Raw genomic sequence first — 20,520 nt, forward strand, 5'->3', positions numbered from 1 at the left:
TAAACTTATATTTAAAACGTGTTAGTCGTAGAAAGTAGATTTTTTACAATATGTGGTTTCAGTTTTAAATGCCATGTTACAAACTGTAATATTTTGATATGCACAGTAAAAAAATGTAGAGCATAAACAAACTTACGGTTCTTTGTGTTGTCTATTCGTATTAAACATTTTGTTTTATTGGGGCAGCCGTTACATTGTACATGCAAGCTTAGCCTACAATCTGTGCTTAAAATGAAACGTATAACCGTCTCAAATTTAACTTGCATGTGATACAAAACACCCGAATAATTTGTAGAAATAATTGTATTCAATCAACTGTCTACTTTTTCCAATACAGCTTTTACCCCTAAAGTCTTGCATAAACGTGCATAATGCCTTATGTTCCTAACTAGAAAACAAAAAACGAAATTTATACATGTTCAATTTTTTCAATTCTGAGTAAATTAAATTAAATTTCATATTTTATTCAAAAATATAAATGGCGGTTAACAGTACAATTTAAAAATTTCGAGTTCAAAGATTCTCCTTGGAAATCATTTATGGAACTCAATATAACCTTACGTAGTAAGCAGTCTTGCCAAATCTGGCATCTTGAGTAGTGTTACTAAAATATTTACCTACGTCTTGTTTAAATATTTAATTGTACGCATAAAACACGACATCGGTAGTCAGTAACAAGATAGTTACAATATTTATTTAAATAGTAAAATACATTACGGTGCATTGCACCATATTCGGATTTCATCGCAAAATTTAAAAGCACAGAGCTTAATAATTCTGAAGACCTACTCCAAAATTTTCTCGCAAACTTGACGCTTGGAAAATCCAAAATGGCGAAGGTTTTTGTACTCTTTGTACTGTGGCACAATGGTACTTTGACAATACTTGTAGAAAGTGAAACTTCAGGCTTTTTTACCCACACCTTTGTTCTAGAATTTAAAAAGAATTTCTACCCGCATACCCATTCATATTGTTTATTTTAACTCTAGTGAGCTTAATGAGGTCTGTGCCAAATTTTTCTCTCACTACCCTCACGTTTTCTTTCAATGTAATTAAGTCCATTAATTAGAGGAAGCTAATGTTGTTACTTCATTTCCTCTTTCTTACATTACCTTTGCCTCGGAAGCAGTTTTAAAAGTAACAACCGAATAATGTTTTTGTAATATACGAATATTAGTTCCAAGGCAAAAGATAAATATTATCTTCTAATGCATTATAAAATAATGCAACGAGAACTAATTTATTAAGAATGCTATTATCTTGCTCGCTCTTTTCTTATATAAAGTTAAAGCGTGCATTGAATATTTTATGACGTCACAATATTCTATAAATAGCATTAATATACAATCAAGCCTTGAAGTATCGCCAAAAAACAACTGATTTCTACTACATTATCATACGAAAGACCTTTCACGTTTCTTGGACTACTTTGATGTTGTGTATTAAATTATGTTTAAATCATCATAGCTATTTGTTTCCGGATAGTGGATGGGCTCTTTAAGATTTTATCTATCTAAATGATAGAGTTGGCGAATGGTTCTGTAACTTAATAAAAGTCTCTTAATAAAAATCTATTTAAGTCCAAGACTGTCTAGAAGTTCCTTATTTTAAACAAAAGTTGTTACAATATTTTCGAAAATTGAAGGGAATTTGCATCAATAATAAGCTAGTTCACGGCCGTGTAAATGACATAACAAAGGCGAATTATTAACATGCAAACAAAACATTGGTGAACAATGCTGTATCGGCCGAAGGCGCTAACCGCATGTTTGCCGAACAATTGCCTCATTAGCACTGCGATAATGTTTTTAGATCTTGCTCACTACCGGTATTATGTGATTTGTACTGACTATGAAATATTTGGGTTGAAGTTTAGTTTCAAGATCACTGCATCCGGTTGAAAAGCAAATAACAATAATCACTGTGTTATGATATTGTAATTTATATGCATTTTAGATAAGTTAATAACGTTTTAGCGACGTCTATTATGTTGTGTTTCAACATGATCGTTATATTATGTTAATATATGACCGCAGAGCTATATTGAAATATCCCATCAATGGCCATTATTAAGAAACATTTCTATATAGACATTGCTCAGACTAATGACATTTATGAAACATTATTGAGCAAACTAAGTTCAAGAACATATTACAAATATCTTTTATTTGCTGTGATAATAGTTCACTTAGCACACGCGACCGTAACCGCGTGCCAAACAAAAGTTATATAACCCGTTTATTAGACCTCTCTCTCGAGGTTTTTGGGTTAAACTATTTTAACCTTTTCCATTTAATAAACAAATTAATAATTATTCATATAAGTTACATAATTTTGATGAATATTTGTCGTTTGTTGCAACGTATGGATGTTCAAATTAATCATCTGTACTAATTAGTTTTTGCCTGTACAAAATTTTCCTTCATTTTGCTATAATAGTCACTGAAAGTCAAAGTTTTAGAGAGTTTTTATAAAATTCTATCGAGTCAGAATTGAATATATTATGTACTACTAGAATACTGCAACCATAGAGATAAACAAACGATCAATAAGAACTTTTTCATAGTTTTTATTCTAGTTACAATATAAACACACAGACGACTCTTTAAAGTTTCATAATACGTTTCTAATGCAGGTTCTAGGGTTTCACATGAATGGTACATCATTAACTTCTTGTCCGCGAGTCGCAGGTCGTTGTCCTTTAGGCAGTTAACGAGATTAGATACCCTTCCTATCCACTGTTTTATAGGATAAAACCTGCACAAAGGAAAAACCTAGTTCGTTTATTTCGAGATTCACTCGATAATGTTTGTTTTCATTATCGTCCCTATGACGCATGGGGTAATGATAATTGATATTTAATTTGAAAATGCATTTCGTTTATAAAAAGTATAATTGTTTTGGATAAAGAATAATATGTTGTAGTGTATGTATTAAACAAATTAACACTGTTCCCCTGGTTTCCAATTAAAAGCGAAATCTCTCAGGCTTTCACAAATCACAATATGTTTTATGTATTTTCATTAAACATTAAATAATATGCAATGTAATTTATAAAAAATAATACAATAAAGATGTTATGCTTTTTATTATTGTTTCATAATATATGTAGAGGTAAAAGTGAAATATTTATAATTACTTTTAGAAATTTTAGATGCTACATATTTTTTGTCTTCAAATAAAGTAACGTAGAAAATAATCAGTTGAACTGAACAAGTGCTCATATAAGGAAATTGGAAACTATTTTAATGATGTCTTGAATGATCACTATGTCGGGATGTTCTAAATTAATATCTAATTATGTGTTGGTAATTAAATGTGTTACAAACATGTACATAATTATAATTCTTATTTAATAGAAGCATTTACATAAATAACTGATTACAATTACTTTTATCATTGTAAATATGTATTATGTTTTATGAAATAACCGTCGTAACAAACATATTACTCTTGTAAATTTGTTTCCAATTAAAAATATTAATTTTAAAATGTTAGATACCATTGAGGGTCATGAATATTATTTTCGTTGAAATTGTAGATGTTGATAGACTCTTAAATGGGTGCGTTGTATTTATAAGACATTCGTTGTTTTGCCATCTCAATTTAACAAATTTGTTTTCGGCGAATTAAGTAGGTATTTGCCTAACATTTACCTTTAGAGCTTTCTAGATTCTAGATGAATGATTTATTAAAGTCTTGTTTTAACGTCCGTGATCCAAACGACCCCTTTTCGAGAAGAGTGATTGAGCCTGTCAAAGCTTACCTATTCACTCTCAATCCAATAGCACTAGTATTGAGGTGTGCTGATTCTCTAGTAATGTACAGAATGCTGCTCCACTCCTTTTTTAGTGATATGCAGACCTCCTTGGTAAAATCGCCTTGTATAGCACTAGTTATCGTGTTCGATTAAGTATTACGTGTGTAATGGGTTAATTTGATTTAAAACGCTTCTAAGGTTTTGAAATAAACACTATCCTGGTGGTCAGTGGTCCTGTGTTAGTAAATATGTGTGCAATGGTGACAGATGTCACACGCTAATCAAAATAAATTTTACTATATTTATATGGCTTTTTTCTTGAATTGATATCTAACCCCTCTTCCTGAATCGTTTTTACACAAGGTCAATATCATAACTGTCGTCGGTTAAATATGATTTACTATGTTTTTATGATGACTCACGCTTGTCTGCTTTGACTGCAATTGCTTTATTTGTACACCGTAGTAAACTGATCGTAAATTAGTTTTCTCCTTACTATTCACAGGCTTCAAAAAGTTCTATACGTAGCACTTAAAGAAAACGAGAGAGATATTTGTAATGATTCCTAATCGTCCCAGTTACTAATAAAAACGAGAGATACTAATAAAAATACCATCCGTTTTCTGATTAGAAAAATTAGACCAATGTTTAAATACCTACCTGTGTGGCATCACACATCTGCGTTTTATGGATTATTTTCGAAACGCTTACATATCGTATACAAAATTACAGTTCAGACAGCTTACATTTCTAGGAAACTTCCTATCGCTTGTTATTTTCTATGAATATTGGCAATCAAAAATAAATATTGTTCAATAGAGAGTGGGTGCGAATTATTATAAACACAATCAGAAGAATGGATAGATTAACAGACTACACTTCTAACAATGCACATACGTAATTAAGAAATCAATGATTAAAGAGCAATTTCTCTGAGAACAATAACAATAGCTAACGGTGTCTTGATGTTTACATCTCCCACGTGGTTTATCGCAGGCTTTTAGTCCCATTATATATGCTCTATGTGCCTGTGTGCTGTGAAAACAGTAGCGTATATGCCATCACGCCTATTTAAGGCTTACACTGCAATAAAGTATTATGTAATGTTTATGACAAAAAATGAATGGAAAAAGTTGTCTGGTGCATGAGAATGGATACGGTCGTGTAGTATGCAAATAAAGTTATATTGCGATTGTTCTTGTTTCCATTTGGGTAGATTTTCGCGTTCAATATTCGTATATGCAAATAGCTGTCATGGTAATACCAGTAGGAATACGATTAATTTGTATTGGATTGAATCTTCTAGATTAGATTGATAACAAGTACTATCTTCTATGATTCTTTGCTATATTGAATAAGCAATAAAATGAAGAAAGGATAGAAAATTCTTTATTCCGTTAGGGTACAATTACAATGCTTCGTCATTATTTTCTATGCTTATTGTTATTACTTTGCTTGACTGCACTTTTTTAATTCTTATGTTCTAATCTCCTTAATCGATTATACCGGTTAATCAAAACTTAAACACAACACCGTATTAACGGTTTATAATGTAAAATTCTCTTAACACATGTAACTCTGCATTAACCACGGTCTCTCAGGATGACACTGCATTAGCTTCAGCAAAATCTAGACCATTATATACATGTTATTAAGATCAGTTACATTCTCGGCTTGGTGTTAATTGCCTTTGAATTATATGTCCAAGTTAATTTGATTTTTATATGGCGTTAATCTGTGATTGTAGTGTTTGTAAACAGAGATTGTGTGTTACTTTTTTCGTATATCTAATGTACCTCCTATGTTTAAGAATTTGACACCTAATTTATAAATTAATTTAACTTATGTTATTTTCATTCGGTTGTTAGTAATTGATTCATTATAATAATTCAATTAGGCAAAAAGCAACGTGGGTATATGGTGCATAAAGGTGCAATACAATTGCATTCAATGCAATATATCGCCATAGAACAAGCTCCATTGTCATCGTCAATGAACAAAGCCGGCTCATGTTTCGTTGCAATAAATGGCGGAAAGTACTGAACACTGGCTAGTGACGTCACTTCGTGGACACAATGTTTTGTGTTGCTAATTCCGAGAGATCAGAGAAAGCAACCATTTTACAAAGTAATGGCTGTCACCTGTTTTTTATTTTTTTACGTAAAGCATTTGTATCGTGATTTATCTCTAGCAGTGCAAGAGTTGACAAATTACTCCGTTAATTTTGTACAAGCGCTCTTACGTTGATGGATTTCGTAATTTTGTAGTTTACAAATAGACTTTTAAAGATAGCCATGTAACGCACATGTGCGTGACTTCTTGATATAGATATATCCGATATTTTTTCACTGTATATTAAGAAATTCAGTCAGTTCAAACGAATATTTACACACCAGAAGTAGATAATGTTCCTATATGATTTTTATATTATATGTTTTATAGGAAATTGAATCTCGAATCAATGTGTCCGTCTGTATTCTGTAATTTGTTTTCTATCTATTAGTATAATGGTATAAAACAATAGGTAATTTTAGGAAGGAACTGTTGCCTAACATGAACTAGTATATCGTTTTAGTACAAGAAAGTATTCGTACAAGGAACGCGAGAAATAAAAGAACTTTCCCCAATACCATGTTTGTATTCATAGTAATGCCGCGATTGTTAATTGTTAAGGTGGATTGGATTACAAAACACACTCATTATGGTGACGCCAAATTATTGTTGCGTTTTATACTTCCTGTTTACTTTTCTATGTTTCATTAATTTAATCAGTCTTTATATATACATATTTCCGTTTTATACTTAAAATGTAGTGCTAGGTGCGTAGAAAATGCGCATTTTTTTATACCTAATTAACGACAGCCGAAATTGCATGTTTTGCGTTAGTTCATATTATTTTCTTCAAATAAATTTGATTTTGTCGGGATTTCATTTGCGATAAAACAAAACAATAAGGGAAATAAATCAGCATTTAAAGCAATAAATTAAGATAACGGAGTCGGTCATAACTGACCCACATCGACATGGGGTAGTGGAGTGGGTCGACTGTTCACAGCTTTTTGTGGTGACAGCTTTCCAATATCGGTCACTAGCTTTTAATGACGCTCGGTAATTCGTCAATTTACAATAATTGAACTAACTTGAATTACAATTTTCTTGTGACATTATCGAAAAAAGTTACCGTTGTATTCTTTGAAATTATGTATGTATAAATGCTGTAAAAATTGTTGTAGAGCTCAATAAGTTAATTACTTATCTTTGCAAGTTATCCGTGAAAAGGATATTAAAGTGTACAACGCAACGTATAGGTATGGATAAAAAATATCCTCAATAAGTATGTAATGAACACGAAAAGTTGCATTTCAGCATAAATTGTATCAGTTATATAAGGAAGAAAATGGAACAACAACAATGCTATCTTAATTGAAGAATATCGATCAGTAAAATTATCACAAATTGCAACGCATTATGTAATGTATTTTCTTCCTTAATTTCTTATCGCATATAACACCAGAAGTAACTCTTTTCGGAAAAGATGTGTATCAGCCAGAGGTCACAGTTCAAACTAAATTGACACGGCGCATTGTTCCTGTGGTGTGATGTAATTTGTTATCGTCGTAATTAGATCTTGGGTGTGAACGAGTAATTTGATTCATGTGAATAATTGTTATTGCGGTTATGTCATAGGCAATGTTTTATAGTTTGTTCTCAGTTATATCAATAATTATAGGAGTTGGATTCTTCGTGAGCATGTTGATGGTGTCTATGGTCATTGGTCACGCTTGATTAATTTGGAGATAAATGCATGTCTCTTATTTTATTTTGTGTAAGTATTATACAATTCTCAACAAGTTCTCACATTGACGAATTGTACATGTAAATAATCGCATCTATTAGTTATTATGTAACTATTTATTTTTAATTGATAACTGAACGATGCGGTTTCTCAATTCTTTGTAAAGACTAGCTTGGTTATTCGGAAATGTCGCCAGTTCTGCCGTCAACATGCATAGAGGGGCTCTTGAACCATCTTCACAATAGCTCTACTTCTCTATCGTTTTGTAGAGCTCTCAGCATAATCACTGATAGGAATGAATATAATACTCCGCTTGAAGTCTTCTATATATTTTCTATACCGTGCATATGCATTTGGCCAATTCAATAATATTTTGCTTTAAGAAATAGTCATTTCGAAATTTTTTATTTTTAATTGATGAATTCCTTTTACATTAACACAATATGTAAAATGCTTTTTACATAATAAATGCACAAGAACTGGCTAAAACATAGAATATTCGTGAGAGTGCAAAACGATGAGTGGCTGTAGAGTGTAGAGTGAAGAGACATTCGGGTCAAAGCAATTAGTGTGTCGTCACATTCATCCGCTCTTTTCGCTGAATTATAAGATTGAATGTGCATTATATCCAGCGGATGATTACGGATCATGTCTTTTGATACGTTATAACTAATGTGGGCTAAGCAAGATGATTTTGTTAAGCTCGTGGAAGACATAATTTTAATTCTATTATAATTGCCTTGCCTTAATGATAACACTTTCTTTTAAATGTTTTCTCTTTTAAATACAATGTAACCTGCAATTGACGATACATGCAACTAATAATGATTGACATCATTGCATTTACATGTTTAGTGTAAAAAAATACAATTCGTATCTCGTAATTACATGGAGTGACCGCAACTAATTTACCATATACGAAACGTATACCAATTCTTGTTACAACACTGTTTATTCTATCCCATTCGTTTCCACATAACACTTGCTCCTTACATAATCCTAGCATAAACATATTCCCCGATTTGTAAATTATCAGCCGAATGTTGCCGGAAGAACGCATCGACCCCGTTTGATGACCGCGTTTTATTTCTTCTAACGATTGTCACTATCTATATTGAATGTATATTGTATACAAATATAATTATTATGTAATCGACAACAATTATGTGTTAGTTAATAAACTGGCGATTGATGAACGAACGCTTTTATTCTAAATACAAAAATGGTGGAAAAAGGTGCGAAAAGTAAAGAACTAAAATGTAGTGCGTATGGGACATGGACGCAATATGACAGTGATAGTGGTATAAGAAGTGATACGAAAAAGAAAGAGAAGCATTTATGGCGTAGGTCTTTCACAGACGGAGAAAGGAAACAGACAAAGGAAAAAACATATCACGTGCAATGGGCTCAGGTGTTGGAAGAAATGTCATGGAAGTTGAACTCTGTGAGTTAATTTGTAGCATTGTTCACAAATTGTTCACTTATGACTAAAACTTAATGTTCGTACCTCCTTTGTGTCAAAGTAGCTAACCTACATAGACCTACTATAACACAATGCTCGAGTTATAAATCTTTCAGCGTAGTAGCTATAAAGTGTTGTGGGTTTACGACGTTTCAATAAAAAGATTCCTCACATGCAAGTAGATCTATGTTTACTTTAATAAACTTGCGACATTTGTAACAGAAACAGTAATAAAGTAGAGCAAATCTGTTTAAATGCTCTCCTCTGCAACTACTTTTTACATTTTAAATGTCAGTATTCAAAATATACGAACAGTAGTCATTAGGTAGGTTCTAGTGCGTACTGTTTACACATCACTACACTGCATGTATCAGACACTAGAATCTTTCCATCACCCCAACTAGTGTCGGTACTTCACAATATGATAAAAGCCACTTGTAGTCTTATTTGTCGACTGTCAATATGCACTATAACAATCAATTGAATGTTTTACTGTTACCTTGTATCTAATAAATAAAAGATTACTTATGTTGTTTTTTATTATGTAGCTCTACGTTAGTTGCAATTATATTTTAGCAAAGTTGTATGTAGGAAATTATGTTTGAAAGTAGGTAGCATAGAAGTTTTGCATGAAACACCGTAGAAACTTGTCAACATACGCTGATAATTGAAACCACCAACTCGGTTTATATTACGAGTTCTTCAGCAATAAAACGACCACTAACTGAAGTAGCACTGCATATTCTATTAATATTAACTCTGTTTACTATGCTACATAAATATAATATAATGAGATGACTATTAACTTTTTACTGAGACCACGCTCGAGGCTGAGTGCTGACGTATAAAAAATAAATTGATTTGTAGATGAAGTAGATGATAAAATAATTGATAAATATTTGAAACTCAAATTCGTTACTCCAAAAACAAAACATAAAACAATCAGGATAAAGCTCCAGTAATTTCTAAAATAATCCTGCGAGATGTAACAAGAATTCTATTCCTAGCGCTCAAGAGCTCCACTCGTTCTTTACCGTTCTCATATTGATTTAAACTTATAATTTCCTAGCCTATCGGTTTGTAGGATATGAGTTGCATATAACAAATTACAGTAACGGACTCCCTAACGGGAGGCTGTCCCGGTTCTGTACTCAGTTACGCAACTGTTCTTGTTTTTGCTTTACTGTAACACCGATCGGTTCATAGTTCGCGGTATTGATACACTCAATCAGCACAGTTACAATTATTGATGTAATGCTACCCATTATGGTAAAGCTATGTGAATTGTCATTCAGCGTGTAAACAGTCTCGAGGGAAGTTCAATTCAATAACGGGGTGAGGATTATCCAACCGCAGACTAATTTGTATGTTACGGTTCGTCGTTTTGAAGCTACTGTTTGGTATTGAAATAAATGGTTGATCCAAAAACAATAGGTATTGTTCTAACAATAAATCTTAACAAATTCATATCTACTATGTATTTATGTATAAGTAAGTCGTCAAATGTTCGAGGAATGTTTAGAACAGGTGTTTGCTAAACTCTGGCTATTGTATAATTTACATATTTGTAACAAGATATATAATAATTTTTGTGTTCCACTGACCGCAACCGTTTCACGGAGTACGTGGACTGAACAGTAAACTAACAGTAAGATAAAAAACAGTCATTATGACCGTTTCAGAGATAATTATGGACCTGATAAGTGATTTAAAACAAATATTTAAAAAGCTTATAACAAATGCTGTTAATGTTCATTCTAAAATTGATTTTTATAACAAACATCTCATAAAACAATTTAATACCCACGATTATTACTTCCCCTAATTCAAGTAATAAACTATGAACTATTCTTATTAAAACACGGAAGTCACCACAAAAAACTATGGGTAATTTTTATACGACTTAGCCCATATGCACCAATTTAAGTGGGAAGTGCGGTGATTTGTAGTGTGAAGTTCCCGGACGCACACTTGGCCCTCGAATTTGACTTTCACAAGTTTTTTATAACTTTAACACATCCGTGGTTAATTAAAAGTAAAAAGTATGGTAAAGCAAGTTTAATTCTTTATTATACATCCGTCTCTCTATCTGTATACTGTACTTTTTCGGGTACACATTTTATGTTATAGATTGATCTATTGTAAATAAAAAGCTTGCTAAAGTTTAGACTTACTCCCGTATCTGAGTGACGAACTGTTGATGTCCTAGTTAACGTTTACTTGAGTATCGAAATCCTGAATCAAAACAATTCATGAATTGTTAAAGGGTACAGAAGCAAAAGTGCGTGCGTTGCGTGCTGATGCCTTCATTTATATTTATGAGACCGGCAAACAGGTTAACTACAAAATTAAGAAAAAGTTTCACTCATTTATGTTTCTTTTAACATGTTTTTTAGTATATTATAATGGTAATAGACTACTCGATTATATTATTAAGCTTCGTATTGTCATGTTTTAAAAATATAATGATGTCGATTTACAAGACTAATGGAGTTTCTTTTGTAAAAAATATTGACAAAAAAAAATAACTATACTGCTCTACATATTAACTCACAAATTGACTCTGTTAGTAAAGTTATACTTAGATTATTTTCTTCTTTTTGTTACTGTGTTAAGAATTATGATTACGATTAGCTACTGTAAATCATATAAGTTTGAATCGAGACTGATTTATTTGCCATCATACAAATCGTCAGACGTACAGTAATTCAGTTCTTCATACATCTACAAATTAAATGTAACTGACACCTAACAGTGTTAAAGCTTCTTAACTGACGCGCTAAGTAAACTGTAATGTCTCAGATTAACACTAAAGCCTTCATCAATTAAGAATAAACATATTATGGAAATATAGTCTCTATTACAAACTTATTAAAGCCTTAAGTAGTATGATATAATAATGAATCACAGTTGTAGTGTGCAATTGACTACGTAATATGGTCAATCAGTTCAAGTGCACTTTGGGGTCATGGAACTAATACTTTATCGGTAATTTAATTATCTGCAGAGATAAAATCGTGACATCTGTTTAGGACACCTGATACAGGACAATCGAGGTGTTTGTTCTATTCCGACCTAAGCTTTGAAGTAAAGGCAGGATCTTCATTGAAAAATAAAGACATAGTTTACAACTATGTATGTATTTTCTGGCACGTTAAATCGTTCAAATGATAAAATTATTCATTACATACATGTTTGCTAACTGGCAGCATCAAATATACCTATTATAAGCAAGCAATTATCTCAAAACGTTGTTTGTTTTTAAATGTTGGCCTGTAATAAACGTATACCATTTTTATAAGGCCTCTGTATTTAGATTTTTTTATATTGTTTATAAACAAACTCAATGAAAGGTAATAAATTATACAAGTATGTCGATAATCTCAATACAATCGATCACTAATGACTCGTAACCATGGCGTTCATGCGTAAATACCGTTTAGATATACCAATTAATGTGTATCAAAAAACTATAATGATGTATCATTTTCTCCACTGTCCACTAATAATCTACATTTTCCAGTTAATTTATCATCTCACTTATGTATGAGTAATTAATTGATAATTGATAACGTCCATATATCAACTCAACGCTTAATTTCTATTTATAAAATGTATCGTAAAATAATACTTGTTTAGTATCATAATTTATTGTTAACAATTAACATTGTATTGTTATCATGCCTCTCCGTCAATAAAACTTTCGTACTAAACTAACAAGTAGGTATAAATTAAAAATAATATAACAATAATTATTTTTACAAAAGTTTTGAAAAAAAATCTGATTTACATATATGTATAAAATTATGTACATCAAATACATAATTATTGAAGCTTATATCGTGCTTGAAATATGTAACAAAAACTTCAACACATTTTAACATTTGTCTTTTTTTAAGTAGTTTAGTATGTATGTATATATAGTATTCAAATATTTCTCACCGGATGATAAAAGCACGTGCTCTATTGTAGAGTATGGTCCAAACAAAACCGACTACAGCTGTTCAAAGGATAAAAAATAACAATAAACTTTGGACAGCCGAGATCAATGCTTTTGAAATGTAGATACATAATACATCTGTACTGTTATTTACATTATTTTTTTTGTATACAACGCATTTATTGTAAATTTTAAGGATAGGTAAGCAACCATAAAGACCTAGGTATACCAATAAGCTTTTATATAAATACATATAACTTTTTTCATGTAATCAAAATTTCCAATTTAATAAATATAAAAATGTAATTACCAATTATTTTATACTCGTCTCGAAACCAAGTCTATAATGTCAATTTACCCCCAACCGCGTGAGGATGGAGTCGCCTCAAGGATAGCTCTACAATTGAAGCTCGGCAGGTGTGCACTAACACTAGTTAATGCACGCACACATAGACGGTTCGGTAATGCATCGTACATAGCACGTTCGCCCTTTGTAATGTATGCGGCTGGGAGGATGCTCTACTTTAGCCTTTTTAATGATGCGTAGAAAGTAGGTGTAGCTTTTAAGAACTATTTTTAGTTACTTCTTTTGTATTTCCATAAAGCTTTTTTTTATATTTAAATATCTAAGAATTAATTCTTGCCACGCTTCTTCGTGAAATCAAAATTTAAAATCTACTCTTTGTTCTCCTATTAAAGTACTATTTTAGTGTAATTATAGATTGTGTGACTTATTACTTTCGGCAATAAGGTAATATTTTAATACCTTGATGCACATAAAATATAATAATTGATAGTCAGATATAATTAAAGTCTTACCAAACTTTTTATAAAAACGAAAAACCAAAAAATTCAAAGTAGAGCAACATTCACGTTTATTTACAGCGGCCAAGTGGAGGCAACCACTTTTTTTACGATCCCAACGTATTCCCGCGCCCCTTCGCATCTCGGCTTCAGTTCCTTATTCTTACTCCAAACACACACCATGTGCTTCACTAACATCCTGTATACACTGATTTTACATCACACTCTGTATTGACGCTTTTTTGAAAGTTGTTGTGTTTTATACGTTGTGCTGTGTTGAGTGTTGTGTCTTGATGTGTTGTAAATAATGGATACAATAAACGTGGTTTTAAAAACCGGATACAAAATTGTAAAGGATTTTTCTGAACAGCATATTCATGTGAGAGAAGTTAATATAAAATTCATTTATAACGTAGTTGCATAAACTTCAATGTTTTTATAAAGGTATAAAAATAACTAACAATGCTGTTATGCCATTGCACATTGTGACTATAGTCATGAAACGAAAACTTTGCTACGGCCTATGAAAATGTTAAAAAGGCCATTCATTAAAAGTAGGCTACTTTATATTTCACTTTAATCATTCAACTTTTTATAAATCGTGCTTTGAAACATTAAAAGGTTTATTTATGAATAAAAAATAACACTTCAAACATTAATGCATGAATTTCCTACGCAAATAAATGTACACAATGTAGAGCATAGCCTACATTCATAAATCTATACATAAATATCGCATGTCTTCAACTTATAAAAGCTTAACGGAATAGTAACGGAAATCATAAGCAAACGTATAAAAAAAACCGATCTGATATACACTTGACCGTATGCAATTGCATTTGGCGATTTGTTCCGACGGAATTTAGGTGAAGTTTCTATAAACTTTCACATCAACACTACACATTTAATATACACCTGCCTTTAATATGTTTAACATAGTGTCATAGTCTAATCTATATTACCGATAACGAAGCTTATACGATCATATAAGCTGATACTATTGTATACTAAATTGGTCAGTAGAAGGGTTCACTTTGAAGTGCTTTGTTTCCTTTATTTTCTCAATCCCTTATCCCAAAACTTTCTCTACACCTATTATAATATTTTGATTAACAAGATTCAATTTATTCAATACAATTTTTTTATACCATTCTCACTTTGAAGGTATATAATTGAAGGTTTCATTTCATTCATAATATAATACAACACGTAACAAATTAGCTGAAAATATCTGACTGAAACAACTGTGTCTGTTCTCAAAAGAAATATTTATTCACTATTTTGCGACAATTAAAAACCTTAAAGAATTTTAAGTGAACGAGTAGTCTTGGAGATATTGGTGTTGAACTAAACAAACTCTTCAGCTTTATAATATTAAGTTTCATGATTTCTTAATACCATAAAAACTTAACATAAAAATATACCAAGCTACACCGCCAACATGTGTTCAAATGATTATTTACGTTAGGCGTTTCTAATATGAAATAACAGGTTAAACTAATTCATACACAATACCTTCTACAATACGTTCTAATAAATTTTGATTTCGCTTTGTCTGATAACTATTTTTGATGTAGATTAATTATTTTCTTTAGATGGAGACGTCAGGCGGGTCAGAGAGCTCTGGGGGCGAAGACGCAGAGGCTCGGCGGTCCAGGCGCGGCCACGTGTTGGCTGAACTCCTTCAAACGGAGAGAATTTACGTACAAGAACTAGGCTCCATACTGGCTGTAAGTACGACCTTCAAACATTTTAAATAGCTCCTCATTAGATATTTCGAAATGCTAATGCTCATGACACAGTCCATTGAACATCCCGATATCTCTTGTGCGTTACGCGCTCTGAAAATTAAATATGCCATTGTATTAAAACTAGTGCACATCGTTTATATGTGTGCTCATTGGCTTGTCATGGACCATCTGACATCTCACCAGGCACATTTATCTGATGTACTGAATGCGACGCACGCAACCACCGGCCCGGGCGCACTCATCGGAACGTGGTGCATTTAACACATTCACCAACTGCACTCGGGTGCAAGCTCTCGGTCGCGTGATACAATCCGTTCTGTGTAATATGAAATATGGAAAATATGACCTTCATAAATCTTCCGCGAACCTCAGTGTCGGCACTTCCTACTCGTGGTACTACAGAAAAAATGACAGCTCCACCACGCGGAAGAAAAAGGCGCGACTATCGAGGACCGCGTCGGACTCAACGCTTTTTAGTGACTATGCTAATCAGATTGCAATTTTCGACAAGACAAAAAATAGAAGAAATAAAAAGGCGTCTAATGAAGTCGGAAAAACAAATAGAATCAAATGTCCACGTAAGAATTTGAAACCTGTCCGTATGGAACCGTTCACTGGAAATTTCTATTACGGAAATTTACTGCCGGGATATAAAGACACGCCTAACACAGAAGAGGATAAAATTAGTTATTTACCGGATTCTGACATAGTAACTCTTTCAGAAGATAATACAGCTGAGTCTTTAACTACTGCTGCTACTGTTGTTGACCTTCCGGAAATCGTGAAGAATCCCATATATGGATGCAAAGAGACAGATGTTCGCATATCGACGCCCGAATATTTAACGGATACGACAGATTCTAAGGATTCTCAACTTCAAACCAATAGTTGCACTGAATTACAACACACAATTGGTAGCAGTAAAGATTCTGACGACGTATTGACAAATATTATGAAGGATTACAAAAGAATAATGAAAGAATGGAATAACACTATTATTGATCATTATTCCACAGTTTCCCATTCCAAAAGTTCAACGCTATGTACAAAAAGTAATACAGATAGCTACGTTCGCAGCTTGAACTCGACCTTATCCTGTCGACGAAAGAGACGAGGACAAACTTTAAATAGCAGTTTTAAGTACTCGTACAATCTTACTCAATGTAAAAAATATCAGAACAACTTTAATAAGAAGTCTCGAAGTTTAAGCCATAATCAGAAATTCAGTAATTGGACATCGAAGCTACAGAACTTCAAAAATATATTTCAAAAGACCGATGGAAATCCAGTTTCAGAGCAAGATTGTTTGGAAACAATTTACGAAGACTATGAAAGACGTCTTCATCAGTGGTGTGATACTATCAGTGAATACACCTCCTCTCTTGGCTCGGTACTGTTAAAGACCTACTGTAGAATAGTTTTTCTTTATTTGGTAGTTACGTTATAATAGTAACGTTAAATTTTATTTTCAGGGCTATAAAGAAGAAATGGAAAAACCAGAAAACCAACACATACTACCGGCAGGTCTAGTTGGACAGGCGGATGTACTATTCGGAAATCTACACGAACTATTCACATTCCACCAAGAAGTATTTTTAAAGGATTTGGAAAAATCGATCTCAGCGACAGAACTTGTTGCACTCTGCTTTGTTGAAAAGGTAAATAATTTTTATTTATATAATTATTCATAAGTGTGGTGTTTCCTAAATATGTGTCTTATTGTTCTCCATCAATTTCAATTATTATAATCATAGCTTAGAAAAACTAGGTAATAAAACAAATTTGGAAACTTTTCTTACCAGTTTCTACGCAAATTGGAATCTACGCATATTGTTCGATTAATCATTGATTTATAATATGTAACTATAATCTACATAAACTGTTTTCGTTATATCTGGGTTCCAAAAGCTTGTTCTCATAATATAAATTTGCGTTTCAGAAAGAAACATTCTACCACCTATACAGTTACTATTGCCAAAACATACCCCGTTCGGAGCGGCTGCGAGAGACATTAGTCGACACGCATCTATTCCTTCAAGCGTGCCAGCAGCGGCTCGGACACAAGCTGCCCTTGGCGGCCTATCTGCTCAAACCGGTGCAGAGGATTACTAAATACCAACTGTTGATAAAGGTTAGAACTCAAAACATTACATACATAATATAAATATGTAATAAAATACTTCTTAAAATTATTTTGTAATGTGATCTATAAGTTTCAAGGGTACAGGAAGTTTGTAAAAGTATTTTGGTAATATTTGTTGCAGTGTTGTAGATTAGTTCATCGATTCAGTTTATTTTTGTTGCAAACCTTGATATCAATTTAAAATGTATTAAGCCATATTTTATTCGTGCATAGTTCCACACATCACCTAGATCCCTCTTCTGTTTTTATTGTGTATCTCCTTTATTGTTATTCTAAAATATACGCTGTTCTTTATCAACATTGATATCCAAACATCGATTTTAAATTCAGCACCAAATCAAGCTTCTAGAACACCACCGGTGGCTTCTGAATTGAGTATTTTACGTTAAGAACAAACCAATACTTAAATGCTGGTTAAATATTTTCTTATATATCTGACATTAGGTTAATCCTCAATCAAATCAATTCTCAAATCACAAACTGACTATAAATCTAGCTCTCTAACTATTTAATAGCCTAATTAATTCTACTACCATCTATAATACATTGACTCTTTTCAATTCCCAGGACCTGCTCCGCTACAGCGAGTGCGGGTCGATGAGCGCGAGCCTGCAGCAGGCGCTCGACTGCATGCTCGTCGTGCTCAAGTGCGTCAACGACTCCATGCACCAGATCGCCATTACTGGGGTGCCTGTGAGTTCTCTTCCTATCCATTAGAATAAATAGTTTTTAAGCTATTGCATAGCTTCTATCGCGGGCCTTGAGCGCGGGGACTGAATCGAGAAATTCCGTAACGAAAAAACCTCACGCTCCCCACTCCGACGGGCGGAGGTGTGGCTTGAAGGCATAGCATGCAATAGCTTTACCGCGGCAGTCCCCGAGTGCCACACGTCTTTTTTTTGTTTTTTTTTTTTACAGATGGACGAGGAGATTCTTACCTCTTCGAGTGTTTTATTTTTTGGTTTCTTACCTCAGAACTTACCACTGGGTGAAATGATTTTGATGATTCTTTCTTATTGGAAAACTAGTGCCTTCCGGTTGGTCTAATAAAAAAATTGTCCAGTTTTGACATTGAAGGCGGTTTAATTTTTTGTTAAAAAAATAATTATTCCTAACTAATTACTGATTGAGATAAGTGTAAATAGTTTGAATGTGTATATATTCTGGTTATATTTGTCTATTAATAATCAAAACACTTTAATATTAAAGTATTTGTACTTAAAAAATATGTCGTAACGTTCAATTATATTTGTTTGACAAGTAGTCTTGCAGTGTTGACATTTAAATATACATTTATTCAAGTGGCCTGCCTTTTTTTATAAATTATCAAGGTCCTTTGCAATGCAAATTTTGTACGGTTCTTTTGTTTTTGTTAGTAGGAATATTAACTAGGTAGATGTAGTCAGGATTTTAAATATTTCGAAATTAGCCGTATGCAATATACTTCAAAACTCTTATTATGGGCTATAAATTCATTTCATATCCCTCCCATTAGGTGAAGAACCTACCTGCACTATATTTAAAAGACGGGTAAAAAAAAATTGGAAAAATTGGTTTACTGACGATAGTTGAACGTGACAACGATTGTGCTTCTTTGTCGCTCGTTCCGCGCTCTCACTTGCACTTCAAGCCTTACGTCATGGAACGCCTCAGAGCGAGGTAACGCCGCATGAGTCATGTTTTTTCGGGCGTGCAGCCGGCTCTATCGAATTATAAGACGTTGTCACGTCAAAAATGTATCATAGAAATATATAATATTCTTCCTTTTCAGGTGGATTTAAACCAGCAGGGCGAGTTGTTACTCCAAGGCTCTTTCCTGGTGGTGTCGGAGAACAAGCGCGACCTGCGGCTGCGCCTGCGCCCGCGCCGCAGACACATCTTCCTCTACGAGAAGGCGATGCTCTTCTGCAAGCCGGCTGCTAAGAACAGCCATAATAAGACGTACCATTTTAAACATGACTTGCAGGTTAGAAAATTTTTAATGTGATTTTTTTTTTGTAACTCATACCTTCCTTATTATTTGTTGTCCGTATTAATGAGTGATATTATATTGAGTAAACTTCTGAATTGTGATCATTTTTTTTCTTTTTGAAGAAAAAATATTAAAATTTTGAAATTAATGCGTAAGAATAGAAATTGTATACTTACGATTCAAAAGATTTTTTTTGCTTAAACTCTTTCACATTTTGAATTTGTGACAATATCATGGTCATGTGTTTTGTTTGAAGTTTGTGTCACTGGGAGTGTAAACTATAATACATATTATTAACAAATTTTTAGTTTTTACTAAGATTTTTATAAACTTCAATGATTATTTATTACTCATCAATTATTATCTCAATGTGTATTACATTAATTACTATTCCCCGTCAGATGTCGCAAATAGGTCTAACAGAATCAGTGAAGGGCGACCCGCGCAAGTTCGAAGTGTGGCGGCAGGGGCGCGCGGAGGTGCACACGATCACGGCGCCGTCGGCCGACGCCAAGCGCGCCTGGGTGGAGCGCATCAAGCGCGTGCTGCTCGACCAGCTGCACGAGCTCAAGGGCGAGCGCGGCCGTCAGTACGCGGCGCACCACAGGTACATACATACTGTTTTGTACTAAATTAAATTAAATATTTTTTATTAAGTGACTAGCCGTTCGTCCCGGCTCCGCCCGAGATAACGAAATAAAATAAACCTTAAGTTACCTTCTAATAATATTTTATTATTGAAAAAATCATTAATATTGATCCCCTAGTGCCTTGCCTATTCACTTCATGTAAACAAAAAATTTTTTTTTCCTTTTTTAATATTAGTGCTGATAGACAACAAAGTCGTTGACCCGCTATCATAATCTGTTAGCCTGAAATAAATCATATTTGC

The 20,520-nt window shown here is 33.0% G+C and overlaps 1 protein-coding gene across 10 annotated transcripts in view; it reads left to right on the forward strand.

Annotated features, from left to right (window-relative positions):
• Positions 1-20,520, forward strand: part of LOC123691416 (guanine nucleotide exchange factor DBS-like) — a 73,773-nt gene that overhangs the window by 47,024 nt on the left and 6,229 nt on the right. For all 10 annotated transcript variants that reach the window (XR_006751397.1, XR_006751399.1, XM_045635799.1 and 7 more), the window contains exons 12-17: positions 15,358-15,492; positions 16,986-17,171; positions 17,453-17,644; positions 18,224-18,349; positions 19,428-19,622; positions 20,030-20,235. Coding sequence is in view for 8 of the 10 variants with exons in the window: in XM_045635799.1 (XP_045491755.1) it covers positions 15,358-15,492; positions 16,986-17,171; positions 17,453-17,644; positions 18,224-18,349; positions 19,428-19,622; positions 20,030-20,235 (1,040 nt within the window). In the remaining 2 variants the exon portion in view is untranslated. The remainder of the gene's footprint in view (positions 1-15,357; positions 15,493-16,985; positions 17,172-17,452; positions 17,645-18,223; positions 18,350-19,427; positions 19,623-20,029; positions 20,236-20,520) is intronic.

Source organism: Colias croceus, chromosome 1 (genome assembly GCF_905220415.1).
Source record: "Colias croceus chromosome 1, ilColCroc2.1".
Taxonomy (NCBI): Eukaryota; Metazoa; Arthropoda; class Insecta; order Lepidoptera; family Pieridae; genus Colias; species Colias croceus.